At 40.8% G+C, this 18651-nt stretch overlaps 1 protein-coding gene across 5 annotated transcripts in view; it reads left to right on the forward strand.

Annotated features, from left to right (window-relative positions):
* LOC134879010 (protein arginine N-methyltransferase 8-B) overlaps positions 1-18581 on the forward strand; it is a 31597-nt gene extending 13016 nt beyond the window's left edge. For 3 of the 5 annotated variants that reach the window (XM_063905229.1, XM_063905237.1, XM_063905265.1), the window contains 6 exons: positions 5807-5949; positions 7607-7694; positions 8930-9045; positions 12293-12443; positions 15625-15746; positions 16516-18581. In XM_063905229.1, the coding sequence (XP_063761299.1) occupies positions 5807-5949; positions 7607-7694; positions 8930-9045; positions 12293-12443; positions 15625-15746; positions 16516-16647 (752 nt within the window). In that variant the 3' untranslated portion in view covers positions 16648-18581. The remainder of the gene's footprint in view (positions 1-5806; positions 5950-7606; positions 7695-8929; positions 9046-12292; positions 12444-15624; positions 15747-16515) is intronic. The other 2 variants (XM_063905246.1, XM_063905254.1) reach the window with 1 other exon arrangement.
* The last annotated feature ends 70 nt before the right edge of the window (positions 18582-18651 follow it).

Below are 18651 nucleotides of genomic sequence, written 5' to 3' on the forward strand. Positions count from 1 at the left end.
CAGCAGTGAGTGGATTACCCGCCTCTGTCCATTCTTTTTCTCCAGGCCGAAGAAGAAACTAGTGGGAGCATCCATCTCACTTATGTTTAAAAACCGGGACCTGACCAGTGCACCCTGAACTTTAACGTCCAGCAGGCTGGCTAGAGCCATCTTTTTCTCTTTGAGGATTTCAACATATCCTCGATCTCCTGTGGACTCGCTTATTGCTTCTAGTTCCACTATATCACTCTACAGGTCTTTCATAGATCTGATGTTGTCCTGTGTGACATTGAGGGTGTGCTGTTGACAGAGCATTCTTATCTCAGTCTTACCATGGTCCCACCACTGCCTAAGACTGCTAAACTCTCCCTTCCTCTGTCTATAAACACTCTAGAAATAAGTAAGGGCCTCTTTAAAATGTTTATCAAATGTTAAAACCGAATTAAAATGCCAGTAAGCACTTCTCGGTAAAACATTTCTAATAAAAACATTACATAGAAGCAAAGAGTGATCTGTAAAACCAGCAGGGAGTATACTGCACATTTGAAAAGTATTAAACTGATGCTTAAAGCAATAAATGCGATCTAGTCTGGCTGATGAAATCCTATTCTCTCGGATGTGGGACCAGGTGTACTGCCTATCGTCTGTGTGTATCCTTCTCCATACATCCACCAGGCCGTGGGAGTGGACCAGCTGCCTCAGAGCATGCTGGGATGCTGGATGCGGCTCTGCATGGTTGCCATCTAAAGATGCATTTTCCGTACAATTAAAATCCCCACCCAAGAATAAAAAATCCTCCGTGGCACAGCCGTTTAAAACATCATTCACTTTTTGTAAAAACAGCTTCCTCTCTGCACCGTTTGTTGGAGCATACACATTCATAAAAACAGCCGTAAAAAGGTCAAACCTTGCTTTTATTAAAAGCAACCTCCCCTTGATAAACTGCTCGACCTCCAGTGAGACAGGATTAAAAGACTTGGAGAGAAGGAAGCCCACCCCTCCACTGAGAGAGGTGCTGTGGCTTAAAATGACTTCGCCCTCCCACTCTTTTTTCCAGTCATTCTCGTTACCAACGTCGCTGTGCGTCTCCTGTAAAAAAAAGCACGTCGACATGTTTTATTCTTGCTGTTTGATAAAATAAAGCCCTCTTTCTTAGCTCTCTGGCTCCATTGACATTCAGGCTTCCCACTCTAAAAGTGTCCATTGTGAGTGAGGTGGTGCATACAATAATAAAAACAAATAAGTTAATTAAAACACACATAAGGGGTTTTAACTTCATTGCTGCTTATTTGTTTTCGTACTCTATACACAAGTTTTTTTAGTCTCCAAAGTTCTTGTTCTGTGAAGACAGACTCCTCTTTTCGACTAAGATGGAATTTGGCCGAAGAACAAAAAACGACCAAGTCAGGGAAATACTCTTCTACAACTACCCCATGCTGGTTCTTTGTCTGGAGTAGATAGTTTTTAATCATTTCCGCTACATTTTTTCCTTTTGACTGTCACTGAACCCTATCACGTCACTGCCGTCCGACACACACTCATCCCCACTCTCATCTGTCTGCCATTGCTCTCTTCCTCTCTTTCCCTCGCTCCCTCCTTTGCTGCTCTTTATAACAGTAGGTGCGTTGTTCCTTGTGCTTCTGCGTTTATTAGCGGTCTTTTTTTTTGTTGCTATTGCTGTTGCCACCTCTTCATCCTCCATCTCAGCAATCTCCACCTGCTCCCCCATGTTTTCCTCTCCTCTCCTGTTTTCACCATATGCGCTTCGTTTCCCATATTTTCCTCCTGTGTTTGGCAGACTTCACCCGTCTCTACCATTTTTTCGATTATCTCAGTTTTTTCTTGTGTTTTTTTCACCATTTTTATTATTATTTTTTATTTTTCTCTCCCCACCTGACTGGACAAGTCCAAAAGTGCAGAATGAGATGCTAAATATTATGGGCAACTCTGTTGTGCGAAAAATATCAAAGGAAATACATGAGGTGTCCACACTCATGTACTCCATCATAATTGATGGAGTAGCTACAAGATTTGTCTGGGAATGAACAAGAGGCCATATGCCTACGCTAGTGATGCGCGGGTTAAGGATTTTTAACCCCCGCACCAACCCAACCCATCGTGACAGCCAATCCGCACCGCCCGACCCGCAAAATTACGCTCTGATTTTTTAACCCAACCCGACCCAACCCGCGAAAATGGGAGAAAAAAAAAAAAAAGATACCAGTGAGTTTACGTCGTGATTTGCCAAACGGTAGGCCTATTAACGAGGGGTTTTGCTCACAATTATGAGGAGATGCACGGCAGGCTATTATTTTCGCTAAACAAATGATTGACAGGAGGCATAGCTCGCAGCTTGCAGCTGCCCTTTGCTGCCTGTGTGCGGTGCATGAGACGGAGCGGGAAGAGAGGGAGAAAACCCCATTTTATCCTTACACAAAAGACAAGCATATGAACGGATACATATAACTATAATAGCTGGAATAATTGCGATTTTTACCCGACCCGCCCGCTACCCGCATTTTCCACGGAAAAAACAACCCGGCCCGCCCGACCCGCGGGCTAGCCCGCGGGACCCACGGGTTTTGGGCCAGCCCGCGCATCACTAGCCTACGCTATGTAGATAGTGATTTGCTACCTCATGAGGACTTTGTAGGCCTCTATCAAGTCTCCTCAACAACAGGGAAAGAGTTGGCTCGGATGGCAACTGATGTCCTCCTTCGATTGAACCGGCCCTTATCCTGCCTTCGCGGGCAGAGCTATGATGGGGCAGCCAATATGGCAGGTGGAGCTAAAGGCGTTCAGGCAGTCATAAAGGAAACACAGCCTCTTGCTCTCTACATTCATTGTGGTCCTCATTGCAATAATCTGGTGACTCAGACAGCCTGTAGCACAAGCACTATTGTGTCTGATGTGCTGGATTTAGTCCACAAACTTGGCAACCTGTACCATCTATCTGGGAAATATAAGACAATATTTAAGGAGGTTGCCCAGTCAGAAGAAGGGAGTTTCAGAACTCTGAGGCCCCTCTGCCCCACACGATGGCTCATGAGGGTGGTAGCTATCCAGGCAGTTGTAGATCAATATGAAAAGATTTTGGTCAGTCTTGAGGAAATGGCATCTGGTTCCTCTGACACTTGCATAACTGCAAGGGGGCTTCTGGAGAGGTTTCAGAAGGGGCACATTTTGCTCAGCCTGATTATGGCCCTTGAAGTTCTAAAAGAACTTGAATGTCTCAACCGCTCCCTTCAGAGCAAGACAGTGAGTGTCTCAGGGATGCTGGCTGCGGTATATATACCCAAGCCTGTGATAGGATCCAGGAGTTGGACATTGAGGCTATCCAGACTCCTCATATCCGGAGACCCCCAAAGCGCTTCACAGGAAATGCACCTGCATTTAGACCTACTTCCCCTGAGGAGTTCTACAGAATAGAATTCTTTAAAATGTTGGATGTAGTTGAGGTCCAGTTGACAAAGCGCTTTGACCAGAGCAGCTTCCAAACACTCAACATACTGGAAAGGCTGTTAATAACTGGAAAGGTGGAGGATGTGGATGTGGTCAGTTCTTACCCAGAACTACACCAGCATTCTTTGGAGGTACAGCTGGCAATGTTCAAACTTCAGTATCCCTGCAGCACGGTCAGTGAAGTGGTGGATACCCTGAGAGCTATGCTGCCAGAGGTTCGAGGTTTGTTCACTCAAGTAGAAGTGTTGGCCAGGCTTCTTCTTGTTGTGCCATGCTCCTCAGCAGAAGCTGAGAGAAGTTTTAGTGCCTTGAGAAGGCTTAAGACGTGGCTGCGCTCTTCAATGTCTCAAAAGCGCTTGAACAATGTGGCTGTTTGCCACATCCGCCAGGAGCATCTTGACAAACTTGACTTAGGGGAGATTTGCCAGTCATTTGTGTCTGCAAATGACAAAAGAGGTCACACTTTTGGAGCCGTTGTATGATCTCTTACTTTTGTTCTAACTGAAAAAATCCTGCTGTAGGCATGATACAGATAATAGGGGAGAAATGTGATTATAGGAGAAGATATAGAACATTTAATGAAAGGACAAAAAAAAGGGAAATCAACAATTTTGGGGAAAGGATGGAGATAGTAAAGCAAGTCTTTAACAGGTTGTAAGGTTGTATTGAGTTATAGTTTTATGTTCTGCAGGGCACTGAAGAGGGCTAAGTTTGATGGTAATAGGCTCTGAGTAGCCTAGGTACGCATTTTATGTTTCCTCATAACTTTTTTTTCAAGAGATTTTTTGTTGCATGACATTAAAATAGGGCTATATGTTGCCTCAAATTTACCTCATTATTTTCTAATTCACTCTTTGATTTTTTAAATCCTCATATTTTGCTCTCATTAAAAGAAAATAAAGTGAAAAAAAAGTTGTCAGTGTCAGTCCTCTGTGTATTACACCAAAACATAATAGTAATCAGTAATTGCTGACCATGCCGGCTCCAAGGAAAAACAATGAAAGAGGGAGATCATTTTGAATGTAAAATGCACCAGAATGCGGGAAATTGAATCTACTTCTTTCAAAATGTTATGGGGGAGGACCCCCAGACCCCCCGCAAAAATGTGTCCCCCCCACATTCAAAAAACTGCTGACGCCCTTGAAGTATCATATAGACCTGTCTGCGATGAGACACCACGTGCTTCAGAGACTTACACCCAGACAGCATCTTCTTCACCGGAGAAACAAGTTTCCCGTGTCTGGATAGCTCTCTACTGAGAACTCATCAGTTATGAAGGGAGGGACGTTGGACAGAAGCACTTTGGTTGCAGGGAGCGTCAGCGGCTGCACCCGCACAAACATTTCACTCACCGTGATGCCCGTCTCGATAACGCGGTTCACTTTCTCCACCTGGTCCAGAAAGATCACGACTGCACTGTTCATCCGCGCCAGGGACTTAATGCTGCTGTGTCCGACCTTCTCCCCCACAGCCAGCCCGATATCCTCCACCGTGCATGGGAAGCCGGCCGATATTTAAATGCCGTGCTTCCGCGTGAGTTTGGCAAAGTCTCCATTTACCATGGCGTCAGACGCCGGCCGGCGAGACACCGGCAGGAGAAGCCCGCAAAACACCCCAAAACCACCACCAAAAGACCCAAAAGTTAAGCAAAGTAAACTATCACCGATAAACTATATGAAACTAACACCCATAAACAAGCACAAACGGAAAAATGTTACGTATAAAGCGTCGCTCTTTTCTTCCGCTCACACTCCAAAATCTCCCAGCATGCACCAGAAGAAGAAGAAGAAGAAGAGTTGAGTATCATAAAGATCAAGATTTTGAAGGAAGATGTCTCCTTACCTGTGTTCATTCCATACTGCATTGGACCATCTCATCGGTATTCATTTGCAAATTGAAACTTCAAAGCGTATCTTTAAATCATAACATCTCTGTAACTTTGAAAAACTGATTTACTCCCAAGCTTCTGGCTGTGCATCTACCAAATGATAGCTCCATAAACCACCCTGTCAGCCAAAGTCTACCTATGAATATAAAGTATGCACAAATAATTGTAAGGCGATGTAACACTATGTTCACCCTGAGCTTCAGACAGTGCATACCAGAGAGATTTGTCAAATACTTATGTTCAAGGCTGACCAAACAAGCTTATCTCAGAAAGGGATATATACGTAAAGCCCAACAGGGTGATTTCCATAAGAACACTATGGCTGCCATACTGTATGAACTGATGATTCTTTCTTTGAGACTTAAATCTGCTTTCTATGAGTCCCGTGAACTTGTGTATACCCTTTCAGGCATTATCATAACTTCAAACAAACGCCATAATAGGATTTTGAATTTAACGATGTGTTGTGTGTTGCAGTGATCACCATATTCAAAGGCAAGGTGGAGGAGGTGGAGCTTCCTGTTGAGAAAGTTGACATCATAATATCTGAGTGGATGGGCTACTGCCTCTTCTATGAGTCCATGCTCAACACCGTCATATTTGCCAGGGACAAGTGGCTGGTAGGATGGGTGAAGTGTGCGTGAATGTGTGTTTATGTGTGTATAGGTATGCTAGTTTATCCTGCACTAACTTTAGTATGAAATATTCCAGGGACAAAATAAAGCAATTGCTTTTTTTATTCAGAAAATAAACCATATAAGCAACATTATTGGCAAATACTAATTATCCTGGCAACATAGCAGTGAAGTAAATTATCAAGGCTGATATGTTTAGTAAAAAGAAAAGTATAATCTAATAAACAAAGCACTGTCTACTTGCAACCGCTAACTGTATGAGTGGTTTCAGAGGCTTAAAACTTAAACATTATTGAATTATTAATCAGTAGACCAAATTTGAAAAGATGCATATATTGTGTGGCATGAATAGGATGCTTTCCACCTAGCATTCTAACCAGTATGGTTCAGGTTTATGAAACAGGTTGAAATATATTATTCAGAAAGGTTCCTTAAATCAAGAAAAAAAGGGGGTTTGTCTTGGCATGATTGAGATTCCATCTCATATATCTCGTAAAATCTTAACATAAAACATAGTCAAATTAACTATGAGAAAACAGCTAAAACTAAATATAACAATATAAATATATAAAATGCTTTTCAATGCAATAACCATAATACACTGCCAGGCCAAAAAAAAGCTCACACACTCTAATATTCGTTGGACCGCCTTTAGCTTTGATTACAGCACACATTCGCTGTGGGATCGTTTCCACAAGCTTCTGCAACGTCACAACGTTTATTTCTGTATTCATTAATTTTTCGCCAAGATCTTGTATTGATGACGGGAGATTCAAACCACTGCGCAAAGTCTTCTCCAGCACATCCCAAAGATTCTCAATCGGGTTCAGGTCTGGACTCTGTGGTGGCCAATCAATGTGTGAAAATGATGTCTCATGCTCCCTGAACCACTCTTTCACAATTTGAGCCCGAAGGACCCTGGCATTGTCATCTTGGAACATGCCCGTGCCATCAGGGAAGAAAAAATCCATTGATGGAATAACCTGGTCATTCAGTATATTCAGGTAGTCAGCTGACCTCATTCTTTGGGCACATCACGTTGCTGAACCTAGACCAGACCCACTGCAGCAACCCCAGATCATAGCACTGCCCCCACAGGCTTGTGACCTTTTTTTTGGCTGGGCAGTGTATATAACAGGAAATAATCATTGTAGGAAAGCATTAAAATAAGAAATATATATTGTTAGCCGGCAGGTTACATTATTAAATAGTTCTCATTGCTTTTATAACTCCGCTAAGGGGTTCGTTATTTTTGGTTTGATCTTTGTTTATCTTTCTGTTCTGATGTTCATCAAACCTTGTAGAAGGGTGTTGCATGGGCCAAGGAAAACCCATTACATTTTGGAGGGTATCCGAATAACAGGGCGGATACCAGCATTACTTTTTACTTGAGGAAACGACCTTGGCAGAGGTCTGCGCCTTCCAAGTTCCCTTTTTATGATCTTGTAATTGGAAAACAATTGTTAAAGTGTTATAGTCGTGCATCACGTACAGCTCTGCTGTGCCAGTCTGCGCACAGAGTGAGGTATTACCTCAATAATTTAAACTTGTACTTGGCTGAGGAATAAAATATCACCGATGTTGTAATGTAGCCCTTTTATAATGTCTTCAAGACTAAATCCTTGTCTCGTTTGTCAAACAGAAACCCGGTGGATTAATGTTTCCTGACCGTGCCTCTCTGTACGTGGTGGCCATAGAGGACAGGCAGTACAAAGACTTCAAAATACATTGTAAGTTCAATATGTGGGGCTGATCATATGGTTACCTGAAGCTGTACTGTGGAATGACACATGCATGCACTTTATTTTATATACTCTGCATAAATTGTTGGCGACAGTAACCAGGATTATATCTCTACATTGTGAGTGACTTATGGTTGTAGAACACCTTCCACATCTCTACATTGTACTCACAAAAGGATGGGCGTGCTAATACAAAGCAATCCCATCTCTGCAAAGGATTTTGAACTTTACCTCAGGCATAACACGAGCACTGGTAATTGATATTTTAAGTCAACAAGCCTCTCTATCTCTGTATCATCCTACTCTAAAACTGCCAGGAGGACCGTGGGCGTTGTTCTGCTGCGAGACTCAGTGTTAAGCCAGTGCACAACCTAGCTGGTAACAGGCATGCAAACAGAACAATAGCCAAAAGGCCTCCTAATCACACTCCCCCATACATCTGGGAAATTATACAACCACACTGCACCATGGGAAATATATATCATGTTGGCTCACTGCATTGCAAAGATTTCCAAAGATGTATGGATACCATTATTCTGGATTTTATCAGGCTGTAACGAGTGTTGAGCACATATTGACGTCAAACTTCTTTCTCTATGGGGCAGTGTGACTTTCCTAAGTGTCCTTCTGAAGCGCTGCAGTATTCAGAGCGCATCCTGTGGTCATTAGTGCTCCTCATGGCCACACACTACCGTAGTTAAGTGGGCAGCATGAAATGCAAAGAAAAAACATTACATTACCCTGGGGCTTAGTGACCTGTTCATTATCACCAGCGCTCCAACGCGCTCGAGCAGTTCTCTCCTTTTAGGTCAAGATAAAGATGTTTGCTCACACTCTATTTTAAGGAGCTTTATGAATAATGTATGGGATGATTTAGTCAAAGCTGCGACGATATTCAAGGCGAGAGCAGAGGCTGCGTTCAAGGCTGAAAGCTCATGTTTAAAAAATGATCCCCAAACACAATGTCACTTTCATATGTCAACATGGAAACGGTTCCACACTGACTGGAAGTCTGACTCTGAGGTTGCATCAGAAGACTGTGGTAGTAAGCCCCACACTAGTATTACTTTACAGTTACAGCCGAACAGTTTGAACTCCTGTGACTTTTTTCCCTCTTAAATAACATGAATCAAAACTTAAAAGGAAACTTTGTCCTATGTTTGCGATTTACAAATATGAACTGAAAAAATAATGGAAAAGTAACTCGATGCTGTATTTACCAGGGTGGGAGAATGTGTATGGGTTCGACATGACCTGTATCCGTAATGTGGCCATGATGGAGCCACTGGTGGACGTAGTGGACCCCAAACAGATGGTGACCAATGCCTGCCTCGTCAAGGTCAGTCAAATGTTGACAATATTTTGGCTAAAAGCAGATGATTTATTTAACATAATGGCAATGTCAAGACAGTTATCCTCTTATTCTGCGGACTCAAGACTGACATATTACAACAACCGTTCGATGGATTGTCATGTCATTTGGTAGAGATGTCCATAATGCCCAGAGGATAAATCCTAAAGACTTAAGTGATCCTCATACTTTTCCTTTAGCGCCAGCAGCATTTGTGGATTTCACTGAAATGTCTCAACAACTTTTGGATTGATTGCCAGGTACACACCACCATGTCCCTCTAAAGATGAACTTTTTAAAGACTTTGGTAATCCCTTAACTTTTTTCTTGTCTATTATTTCATCTCAATTTTAAGCCTCAGCTTTACTACGTGGTTAGTGCTAATCAACAAAAGGGAGCAGGCTAAAACTGTTAGCTTGCTAATGATAACACCTGCTTAGTATTAGAATATTAGCAGTCATTGTGGGAATGTTGGCATGCTCAATTTAGTATTCAGCTTAAAGCCCCACTATGCCCAAGTACTGCTTAGGTCATTCGTTGAAGTTCAGATTCCCATTTCTTCGGAGCACTTTATTATATTTTAGGATGTCTTGAAGTGGGGTTGTTTAAGGGACTCATCCATATTTAATAGATTGTACTTGGCCAAAGCAGACAGGAGTCACACAAAATATCAATGCAATAAAATGCTGCGGACAGGCCAACATAATTAATGACAATCTTGATGATAAAACGAACTATTATATTTGAAGTGTACACTATATTTATATTATTTCTTTAGGATTATAATAATTCATCTTTTGTTTCTCAAAACTGGGGTCATACTGATTCCTCATTAATACACTGATTATGGATGAATACCACATGCAAATCCAGATTTAAATCCTCCAAAGCTTACATTTGCATCATCAAATTCAATGGGGCAAACTACATCTACTTATGAGGATCATGTGAAATAATCAAAAGCTGGAAAACTTAACCTAATGGACCTTTTTGTGAGATTGTTTTTTCTCAACCTATACATTACTAGTTCTTGGTATTCATGGTACAACGAAGTGTTTACTAATGCTGGTTTAGTGTAGCAGAACTAAATGAGCATCCCATATAGTCCCATATGTAATAGAGAGATAGATCATTTAAATGAAAAGTAATTTGGCTTTCATACATTAAACTAGATTGCAGAGATATAGGAAAATGACAGTGGTTCATATAGAAAAACGATAACTACTCAGTGGTATCGATTGATTGGTAAACATATTGTATAACATTCTGTTGCTGGTATGAACATGACCATGGTGTGCAGCTGTTGCCCTGTCTGTGCCTCTCACTGTGGCAATTACACTGATCAGGCTGCTTTGCCATGCATGCCAATTGCAGCCTGTCTAGTCCTCCTGATTGTGCTCCTTGTCATAGTGACCTTGTTATCTCTCGCATTGATTGGAAGTCTCTGCCCTGTCTCGCCTCTGTCCTGGTGAGAACTGCTGTGGGATCATACCTCCAGTGTCGGTTATCGATGATGCTGATTATGAAGCACATGGTTTTTATTTCTCTTGATCTCAAACAACCTTTCATTTAAAATGCAATAAGATATAACATACAACCAGCAAAGAGATCTGTCATGAGAGTTTAATAAAAATCTCTATGAAGCTGATGGGAAGGTTTTTGGACCGTGTAGAAAAAAGAAGCCTCACAATAATGATGCCCCTGCTGACAAGCTTCATTGTTTTTAAATGGATTACTGACCGGCCTCATTAAAGTTGAATAGCTGAGGAAATGTGCACATAGGACCTAATATTATTAAAGTGCTGCTTGAACCTTTGGTAGCAATACTCTGCAAGGATTATAACCGAGTATAATTCTGCTGAAAATAATAAATTTACATTTACAACCTGCATGATAGGGCTCTTTAAACTTTATTTTGCCTTCAGAGTAATTGCATGGGTGTAGACATTGCAGAGCCTTATATTGTAGTCTTAAACTTTGAAATGTGACTTTGAGAAGTTTATACCGCATGACCAGTGTTAATGTCTTGTAATGTGTTTATGGGAGTGATTATTTCCTGAAAACAGCAGGGGGAATTTGACATTAATATTTCATTGTTTTTATTGCCAGCAAACATAAGGCTCATTCTTCCACAGCTAATGTGACATCTGGTGATAAAGCCAGCTAGCAAGCAGTGAATATGTAATATTGGTGATGGTACATGAAATACGATTATCACACCTGCCTACGTGTTTATCCTGCAGGGTACTTTGTTATTTCAGTAGAGCTGCTTCTCCTCTGTTATTCAGTGATGATATGCTGGCGCAGGGCTGTTCACTCGACAGTAAACCAGGATCTGGAACAACATGTTCTTCTATGAACAAGGTCTAGTGGGACAATGGGTTATCAGATACCCCATTAAACGTACTGGAATCTGGGGACACATACAGATTTGGGGATACCCCATGCACGAATAACACCTGGAGCTCACCAAAGATAGAGCTCCCAGATGACCCCAGTCCCTGTATCCCAGTCCTACATGCACCAGCACAAGGGTAACATAACCCTGGTGATATTTACCAGGCACAGTACCACTGGTGTGTAATGGCCACCCTATATATTTCTGCTATTAAAAGCTGTTATTTCTTGACATGTGTTTTTTTCTTTCTTCAATGTAACATGTTAACATTAGGCTATAAGTCAAATTCTGGATTTGTTTCTTAAGCACTTTTAGATTATGTTAGGATTTTGCTCTTTTGCCAAGAGAGTAATAAGTCACTTCGGGTAAAACACAGATAACTTATAATCTAAGTAACAATGTCAAAAGAACAATACAACTCCAAGTCCCAATAAAATGGCTAATGCCAGCAGCTGGTTTAGCAAAGATGAATTGGCTACCAGCTAGCTTGGCTCTGTCCAAGTAGCTAACATTGACTTACTGGCATACTGAAAGCTCACTAATTCAATTGTTATATGTTTGTCTAAACCACAAAATATCGTTCATCACTTGAGTTTGCGTTTTAACTTATGATGTTAAGGTTATGATTGTGACTGTTTTAAGTTGTCGGTAACTGTGCTGCTGCCTATCTTGGGCCTTTCTCTATTGGAAAATGAGACCATTCCTTGTAAAATAAAGGTTAATTAAAAAAAATTTTTTAGCTAGAAAGCAAATATACATACTTACCAAAAGATCAACATATTCCTTTGCTTATAAGCTCCAGATTTCTGATAAGAGTCGTTCTCTTTTCTCCCATAGGAGGTGGACATCTACACAGTGAAAATTGAGGACCTGTCATTCACCTCAGCGTTCTGCCTACAGATCCAAAGGAACGACTACATCCATGCACTGGTTACCTACTTCAACATCGAGTTCACCAAGTGTCACAAGAAGACTGGTTTCTCCACTGGTAAGATGCCTTACATGTTGTCTCATTTGTATTATATTACCATTATCAGGTAGTTTATCATGTTAACGATAAACAAAACATAACATTCCCTTTTTGATTTCCTGCCTTAACAGCAATAAAACAGCACCACCCTGGCTCCAGGTTTAGTATTTCCCTTAAGGCTACTGACAGCAAACAGAGTGCTACTTTACTGAAGAGCTGCTTTTGGTTTCTCATTAATATATTTTCTTCCCTTGATGGCTTCAGTGAGCCCTGTAGTGTAGTAAGGAAATGTGCAATGCAAAAGAAGAGGGCCCTTCTGATTCACAGCAAGGAACAAGGGAAAGGTTATGGCCTGTACTAAAAACCAACAGCCCTTACAACTAAAAACAAATAGATCTCAACTTGGAAGAATGGAAGCAGGGATCTCTGAACAAGTGAACATAAAAGGGCTCAACAGAATAGTTTATTGTAATGTGCTCATAAGTTTTGGGTTTGCGTGTTACCCTCAGACCGATCCAGGCTAGTTGTTCCTTCTTCTATTTACCTATTGTATGCAGCAAATAAGTTCAATATCCACAAACTTTGATATTATCATACGAATACAAGACTCTCCCCAAGATCGCCTTTAACTAGTCTGTAGTGCCGCAGTTGAGTGATTGGCATATAGTAAGTTAGTAGCTTAGTAACCCGTTCCCTGTTCAAAAGCTGATGCAAAGAGCCTAAAACGACGACACGGTGTGGGCAAAAAACACAAAGGAAACTGTTGCATGTACAAAAGATACTCGGTAGATTGAACTATAAAAACGATATGGTTAAAGAACAAAAGAAAAACCTTTGAGGACATCATTTCCAAAGTAAATATGTAAGTGTTGTCATGTAGGCTACTAATGACTACCACATTATTGAAACCAAATACAAAATTGCACTTTTTATTTCAATGTTTGATTGGTTCCCTGTCTGTCTTTTTTCATTGTTTTGGTGTCGGATATCCAAAATGTCCAATTCCTAATTTTTTACTTTATAGTTATATCCATTTAAAGGTATTGTTTGCTTGTTTGGGCTTGTAGAGCATCTGACATTAGTTTGAACTGAATCGTTGGGTATAGTTTATGGTAGCAAGCACTTACACTATTGTAAACGGAAGAAAAAGAAGGGAGGATATTCTGGTGCTTGTTTCATACAAACTGGAAACGCATTTCACATCATTAGGCAGATAGAAAACATCCACAAGAAAATATTTTATGTGAAACAGAATGCTCGCTAGAACCTGAAATCAAGACCATCAGCTGGACAGCTTCACAAGGCAGTTGCTTTATGAATGTAGCTGAAGTCAAACGGGAGTTTCTAATGTAGTCTTTGTTGTGACTTTAAAGACACAATAGTAAATGTCATTGTCCCTTTACATTAGAACAGCATACATCAGGCTGATTGAGACAAGCCAAACAATGCTGGATTACAGTGAGCGCGGGATGTTGTGTCAGAGTCTGTGTGGGACTGACCTCTAGTGGTAGCCCTTAATATAGCACAATACAATTATGTGAAGCAGAAGGTACCACTGTAAAGCCTTGCAAGAACAATAGATATTTTTGCCTAAGGGTACTAATAATCTTTTATGTATCAGATGATGTAATCACAAGGGTATTGTAAACATAAAATAGTGTGCTAACCTCAAGCTTTCTCTGCCCTACCCCCTAAATTGATTCGCTGAGTTTTCTGTTATGGAAGTTTTCCTATGTCCAAAGTCTTTCCATTTAAACAACATGTAAGGATACAGATCTAAACTTTAGCCACACACACACACACACACACACACACACACACACACACACACACACACACACACACACACACACACACACACACACACACACACACACACACACACACACACACACACACACACACACACACACACACACACACACACACACACACACACACACAGGAGGAAGGCAAATATGGGTCAAAGATTGCAATTCATGCCGTCGGCTGAAGAAATGCCATCTCATCTACTGAATTAGCATAAGAAACGCAGCTAGCCTGTCAGTGTCTTTTTGAACTCTGCCCAAAAATGTAAGAGACGAGGCAAGTGCTGCAGGCACAGTGATTGGCAAGTCCTTTTATGTGTGCTATCACAAAGAGCTCGTTCTTAAAAGCAGAGCTACCAAGCTGGAAGAAATTCGATTTAAGAGCTACTGACCTTTCGAGTCTCAGTAAAGCGATCAGTCACAGCATTGGGTGATACTCACACTTATTTTAGGGCTGGGGTTTCAGATTTTACCTGTTTGTGTTCCTGTACGCGCACACAAACGCCTAGACACAGATAAGTGCACAAAAGGTGGCAAAATATAAAAAGCAGTGAAGAGGTCAAGAATACAGTCATGCATTTCCTGCCTTGTCCTTCAGCGCTGTCATCTTGAAATCAAGTAGAGCTTCCTGCTCTTACTGCAACATCGCTTCACTTCAAAAAAGACACAGACTAGGCTCCATGCCTCTGCTCTTACTCTGTACAGTTGGTTTGTTTGCATTTTGACATTCTCGTCAGCTAGAAAGAATATTGCATTTCTGGGTAGAGAAATAGTGTGTTTTTTGACAAGAGGAGGACATACTTAGACATGCAGGTGGCATGTTGCCAAAAGCTTGGTTGGTAGAACTACCAGTAATCTTTTATAAAGGATTCAATTGTGGCTGATGGATTTCGTTATGATTTATAAATAATAAACCCATGCCTTACACCGATATCTGTGATCAGGGAAACATTTAGGTTGCCAGATCATTAATAGTGAGGAGTTTCTGACCAGCTAACAACAACGGCTCTAACACACTGCAGACCAGCATCAAGTGAAATTTGAATATCCATCCTTCAGATTCAAAATGTTATAAATTCCCTTAGCCTGTATACACTGACTGCCAGTCATTTTTACTGCAATTGTGCTGACAAACAAACAAACTTATCCGAAAACATAGCTTGCTTATCTGAACACTGAAGAATTGTTTTGTATTTCATTATGCATTTAAATAAGTTGTTAGCAACTAAGATCTGGTCTAGATTCTTTGTAGTCCTTTCCCCAAAAGACATCTAACATTCTTTGTGGAAGGAACACAAGTCAAAGGGTTCCTTTTTACGACCTGGCAACAAGCAACACTTCCTCTTACTGATCTGAATCTGTGTTTCTGTTTGTGTGTGTATGTGTTTCAGCACCAGATGCTCAATACACACACTGGAAGCAGACGGTGTTTTACCTGGAGGACTATTTGACAGTGCGGAGAGGAGAGGAGATTGTCGGCAGTATTGATATGAAGCCCAATGAGAAAAACAATGTAAGTCTTGTACAGTCTGATGTTCTTATTTTGTATAATAGCTTATGAGTTAAAAAAGTCAAAAGTATTTGTCTCTATTTTTTTTTACCTTTTCTAAAGTCATAAACACTGGAAAGTCAAGTCAGGAAAAGGACATCCTTTTTATATCCTGACCTGCCCGGGGTTTGCTCCTCTGTTTTGGATAGCGTTCAAGAAGGCAGCAGCCCTGCAGAGACTTCCAGACAAACAACAACAGATTCTATTGTTGACCTTTTCCGTGTTCTCTCCTCCCCCTTCAGTATGAAGCTGGCTTCCTCCTGTTGTCTAAAAAAAAACTAAAAACAGTCTGTGCTTACTTAACATCGTGTTCTGCTGTCAGGATGAAATGGAAAATCTCAGGGCTCCCCCGTCGTTTTTCAGTTTCAAATACGTGTTTGCGTAATCATTACTTCCTCTTTCAAAAGCCCAGGGGGCCAAGGGGCAAACACTAAATGTTTTCTATCCTGTGCTTTGGACTTGGGACATTTTTCAAAGTTCTTTATGTCTGTGATGCCGGTGGATAAAAATAGGGTTTTTTTTCTTTAAAAATATGTGAAGAAATGTGCAACTACCCTATGTTATGAATGAGACTTACTTATTATATATAATGCTCTTGGTGGTTCCCTATTGTGGAAATTAGAAGTACAACAACAAACATTTTTTTAAATGATCCTAAAAAAATGATAAATCAAGTTCAACCACAACCAGACTTAGAAAATAATTCACCTTAATCTTTCTTTTTCACTTGTAGGGCTTCTGTACCCTCTCACCCTTATTTCTTTTCTCTCTTAACCTGCAGCGTGACTTGGACTTTACCTTCGAGCTGGATTTCAAAGGGCAGCTGTGTGAAGCGGCAATATCGCACGACTACAAGATGCGATAAGATGGACTGGGGGACAGTGGTGCCCCGCTGAGTACAACCACTGAGCACCAGAGGGAGACAGAGGCACTCCCATGACCACAGATAGACACATTGTGTGAAGATAGAGCAGCAGAGAATCAGAAAAAAAGACCAGGCCAAAGACCAAGTAGAGGTGGGCCCAATGACGATGTAACTATCGCCACTACAGTGTGTAATGAAAGCAGGAGGTTAGTCATGCTGACTGTTAAACAGACCTGAATGTAACACAACAAAAAGAGGTCAGGAATATCTCCTAGTCTGAATGTTACTGATGTGCGTATATGTGAGATGGATTGATGTAAATGTGTGTTCTTCTCAGTATGTTTTTTATTTTCACTGGACCTTTGGGATAGTTTTAAAATGACAGCAGAGCTCATGTATTCAACTGCAGTGTTCTCCACATTCTGGTATAGATACATTAAAGGGTCTATGTTTATTATGTAATGTAGGGAATGATTGTTAGAGGCTAACTTTTATTTTTAGTTGTGTCAGTTTAGCAATGCAGGAAGACAAACCGCAATTGAAAGCCACAGCCAAGGACTTTATAAGTGTAATGTGAATGATAACACGTGTTTGCATAGTCAGTGTAATATAGCTTTCTGTGAGTGTGTATTAAGAGGTGTCACACAGCCCTGTGTTATCAGTGTGAGCAAAATGTTGACATGCTAATAACAGACCTCGCCCATCCTCAATGCCTTGATGAAGTGCCGAAGTGTTTTCTTTTTTCCCCCCTTACTGCTGCACCTAGTTTATTTTATAGTGTCATGTATAAACGCTCTTTTTTATTTTGGTTTATAAATATTAGATATAAACACGCTCAAGCAAGAAGTTGCTTTAGTCCTCATCTGGGCACAATCCATGTCAAGCAATACAACTATAAACCTATGTTGGCTAGGGCCAGACAAATGTTCACGATAGGCTAAGGGGCGGGACACCTCTAAGTGGTTGACCAATCAGAAAAGAGCTGAAAGGCCAGCCAACCAATCAAAGCAGACTCAGTTGCTGTTTCAGACAGAAATGGGGCTGCATGAGAAAAATACAGACCTTTTTGAAAATGAGTATGTAAACATGTCACAGTAAAGGCACAACATACAAAACGAACCTGAAATTCTTCATTAAGCGGCATAGAGGCCTGCGATAAAAATAAATAAAGTTCAAAACAATTTTGTGGGAGTATTCCTTTAAGTCTTAGCCCCTACCGGACCTGCCATATCAATATCTTGGTTTGCATTACATGAGATAAGGAATCATTTTGCTTGTAACATGCATACAAGAACACACTGAAGGTTTCATTCACTCAACAAGTGGACCAGGGCAAAGATGACCTCACATTAATAATCCTATTTAAGCCTCAAACTATCAACTAGGGAAACCATTCAGTATCGCATTATCTTTCCCAGATCATAATTATGTGTATATGATATTATTGTGTCCAGAGAGAGCCAGGAAGCAGCCTCTGATCCCATATCTAACTGAAGGAGCCCTATTCATGTTTTTGCGGCTGAAATCAAAATGTAAGGTATAATTAATGGAGGGGACATTTATAAAGCATGCACTTTATGCTAGTAACTGAGAATATAGTAATTAACTGAGTACTGTTTCCTCACAGCAGGCACTTTCTTTCATCCTGACTATTTTACCGGGTGCTGGCAGCTACAAATGAGCAATGCTTTGAGTCAGTAATGCTAGCAGCAGACTATAAGTAATCATGTTTGTTTATAATGATCCCTGCTGTGGAGATGGAGATGCACCTTTGAATGTGTTCTCAAAGTCCGCTGTTCAAATTAAACCCAAATTAAGTTTTCCATAAAGTCATATAAATGCTACTGAATTGGCATGCTAATTCCACCAAATATTATAGATAATATTTCTCATATTGTCATGTCAACTTGAATAAACAGCAATGTCCAAACTCATCCACTGTGTGGCGCTGTTTGACTTATTTTCATGGAATTCAAACAGGAAGAGAAAGTCCTTTACACTTGA

Source organism: Eleginops maclovinus, chromosome 2 (assembly GCF_036324505.1).
Source record: "Eleginops maclovinus isolate JMC-PN-2008 ecotype Puerto Natales chromosome 2, JC_Emac_rtc_rv5, whole genome shotgun sequence".
Lineage (NCBI taxonomy): Eukaryota > Metazoa > Chordata > Actinopteri > Perciformes > Eleginopidae > Eleginops > Eleginops maclovinus.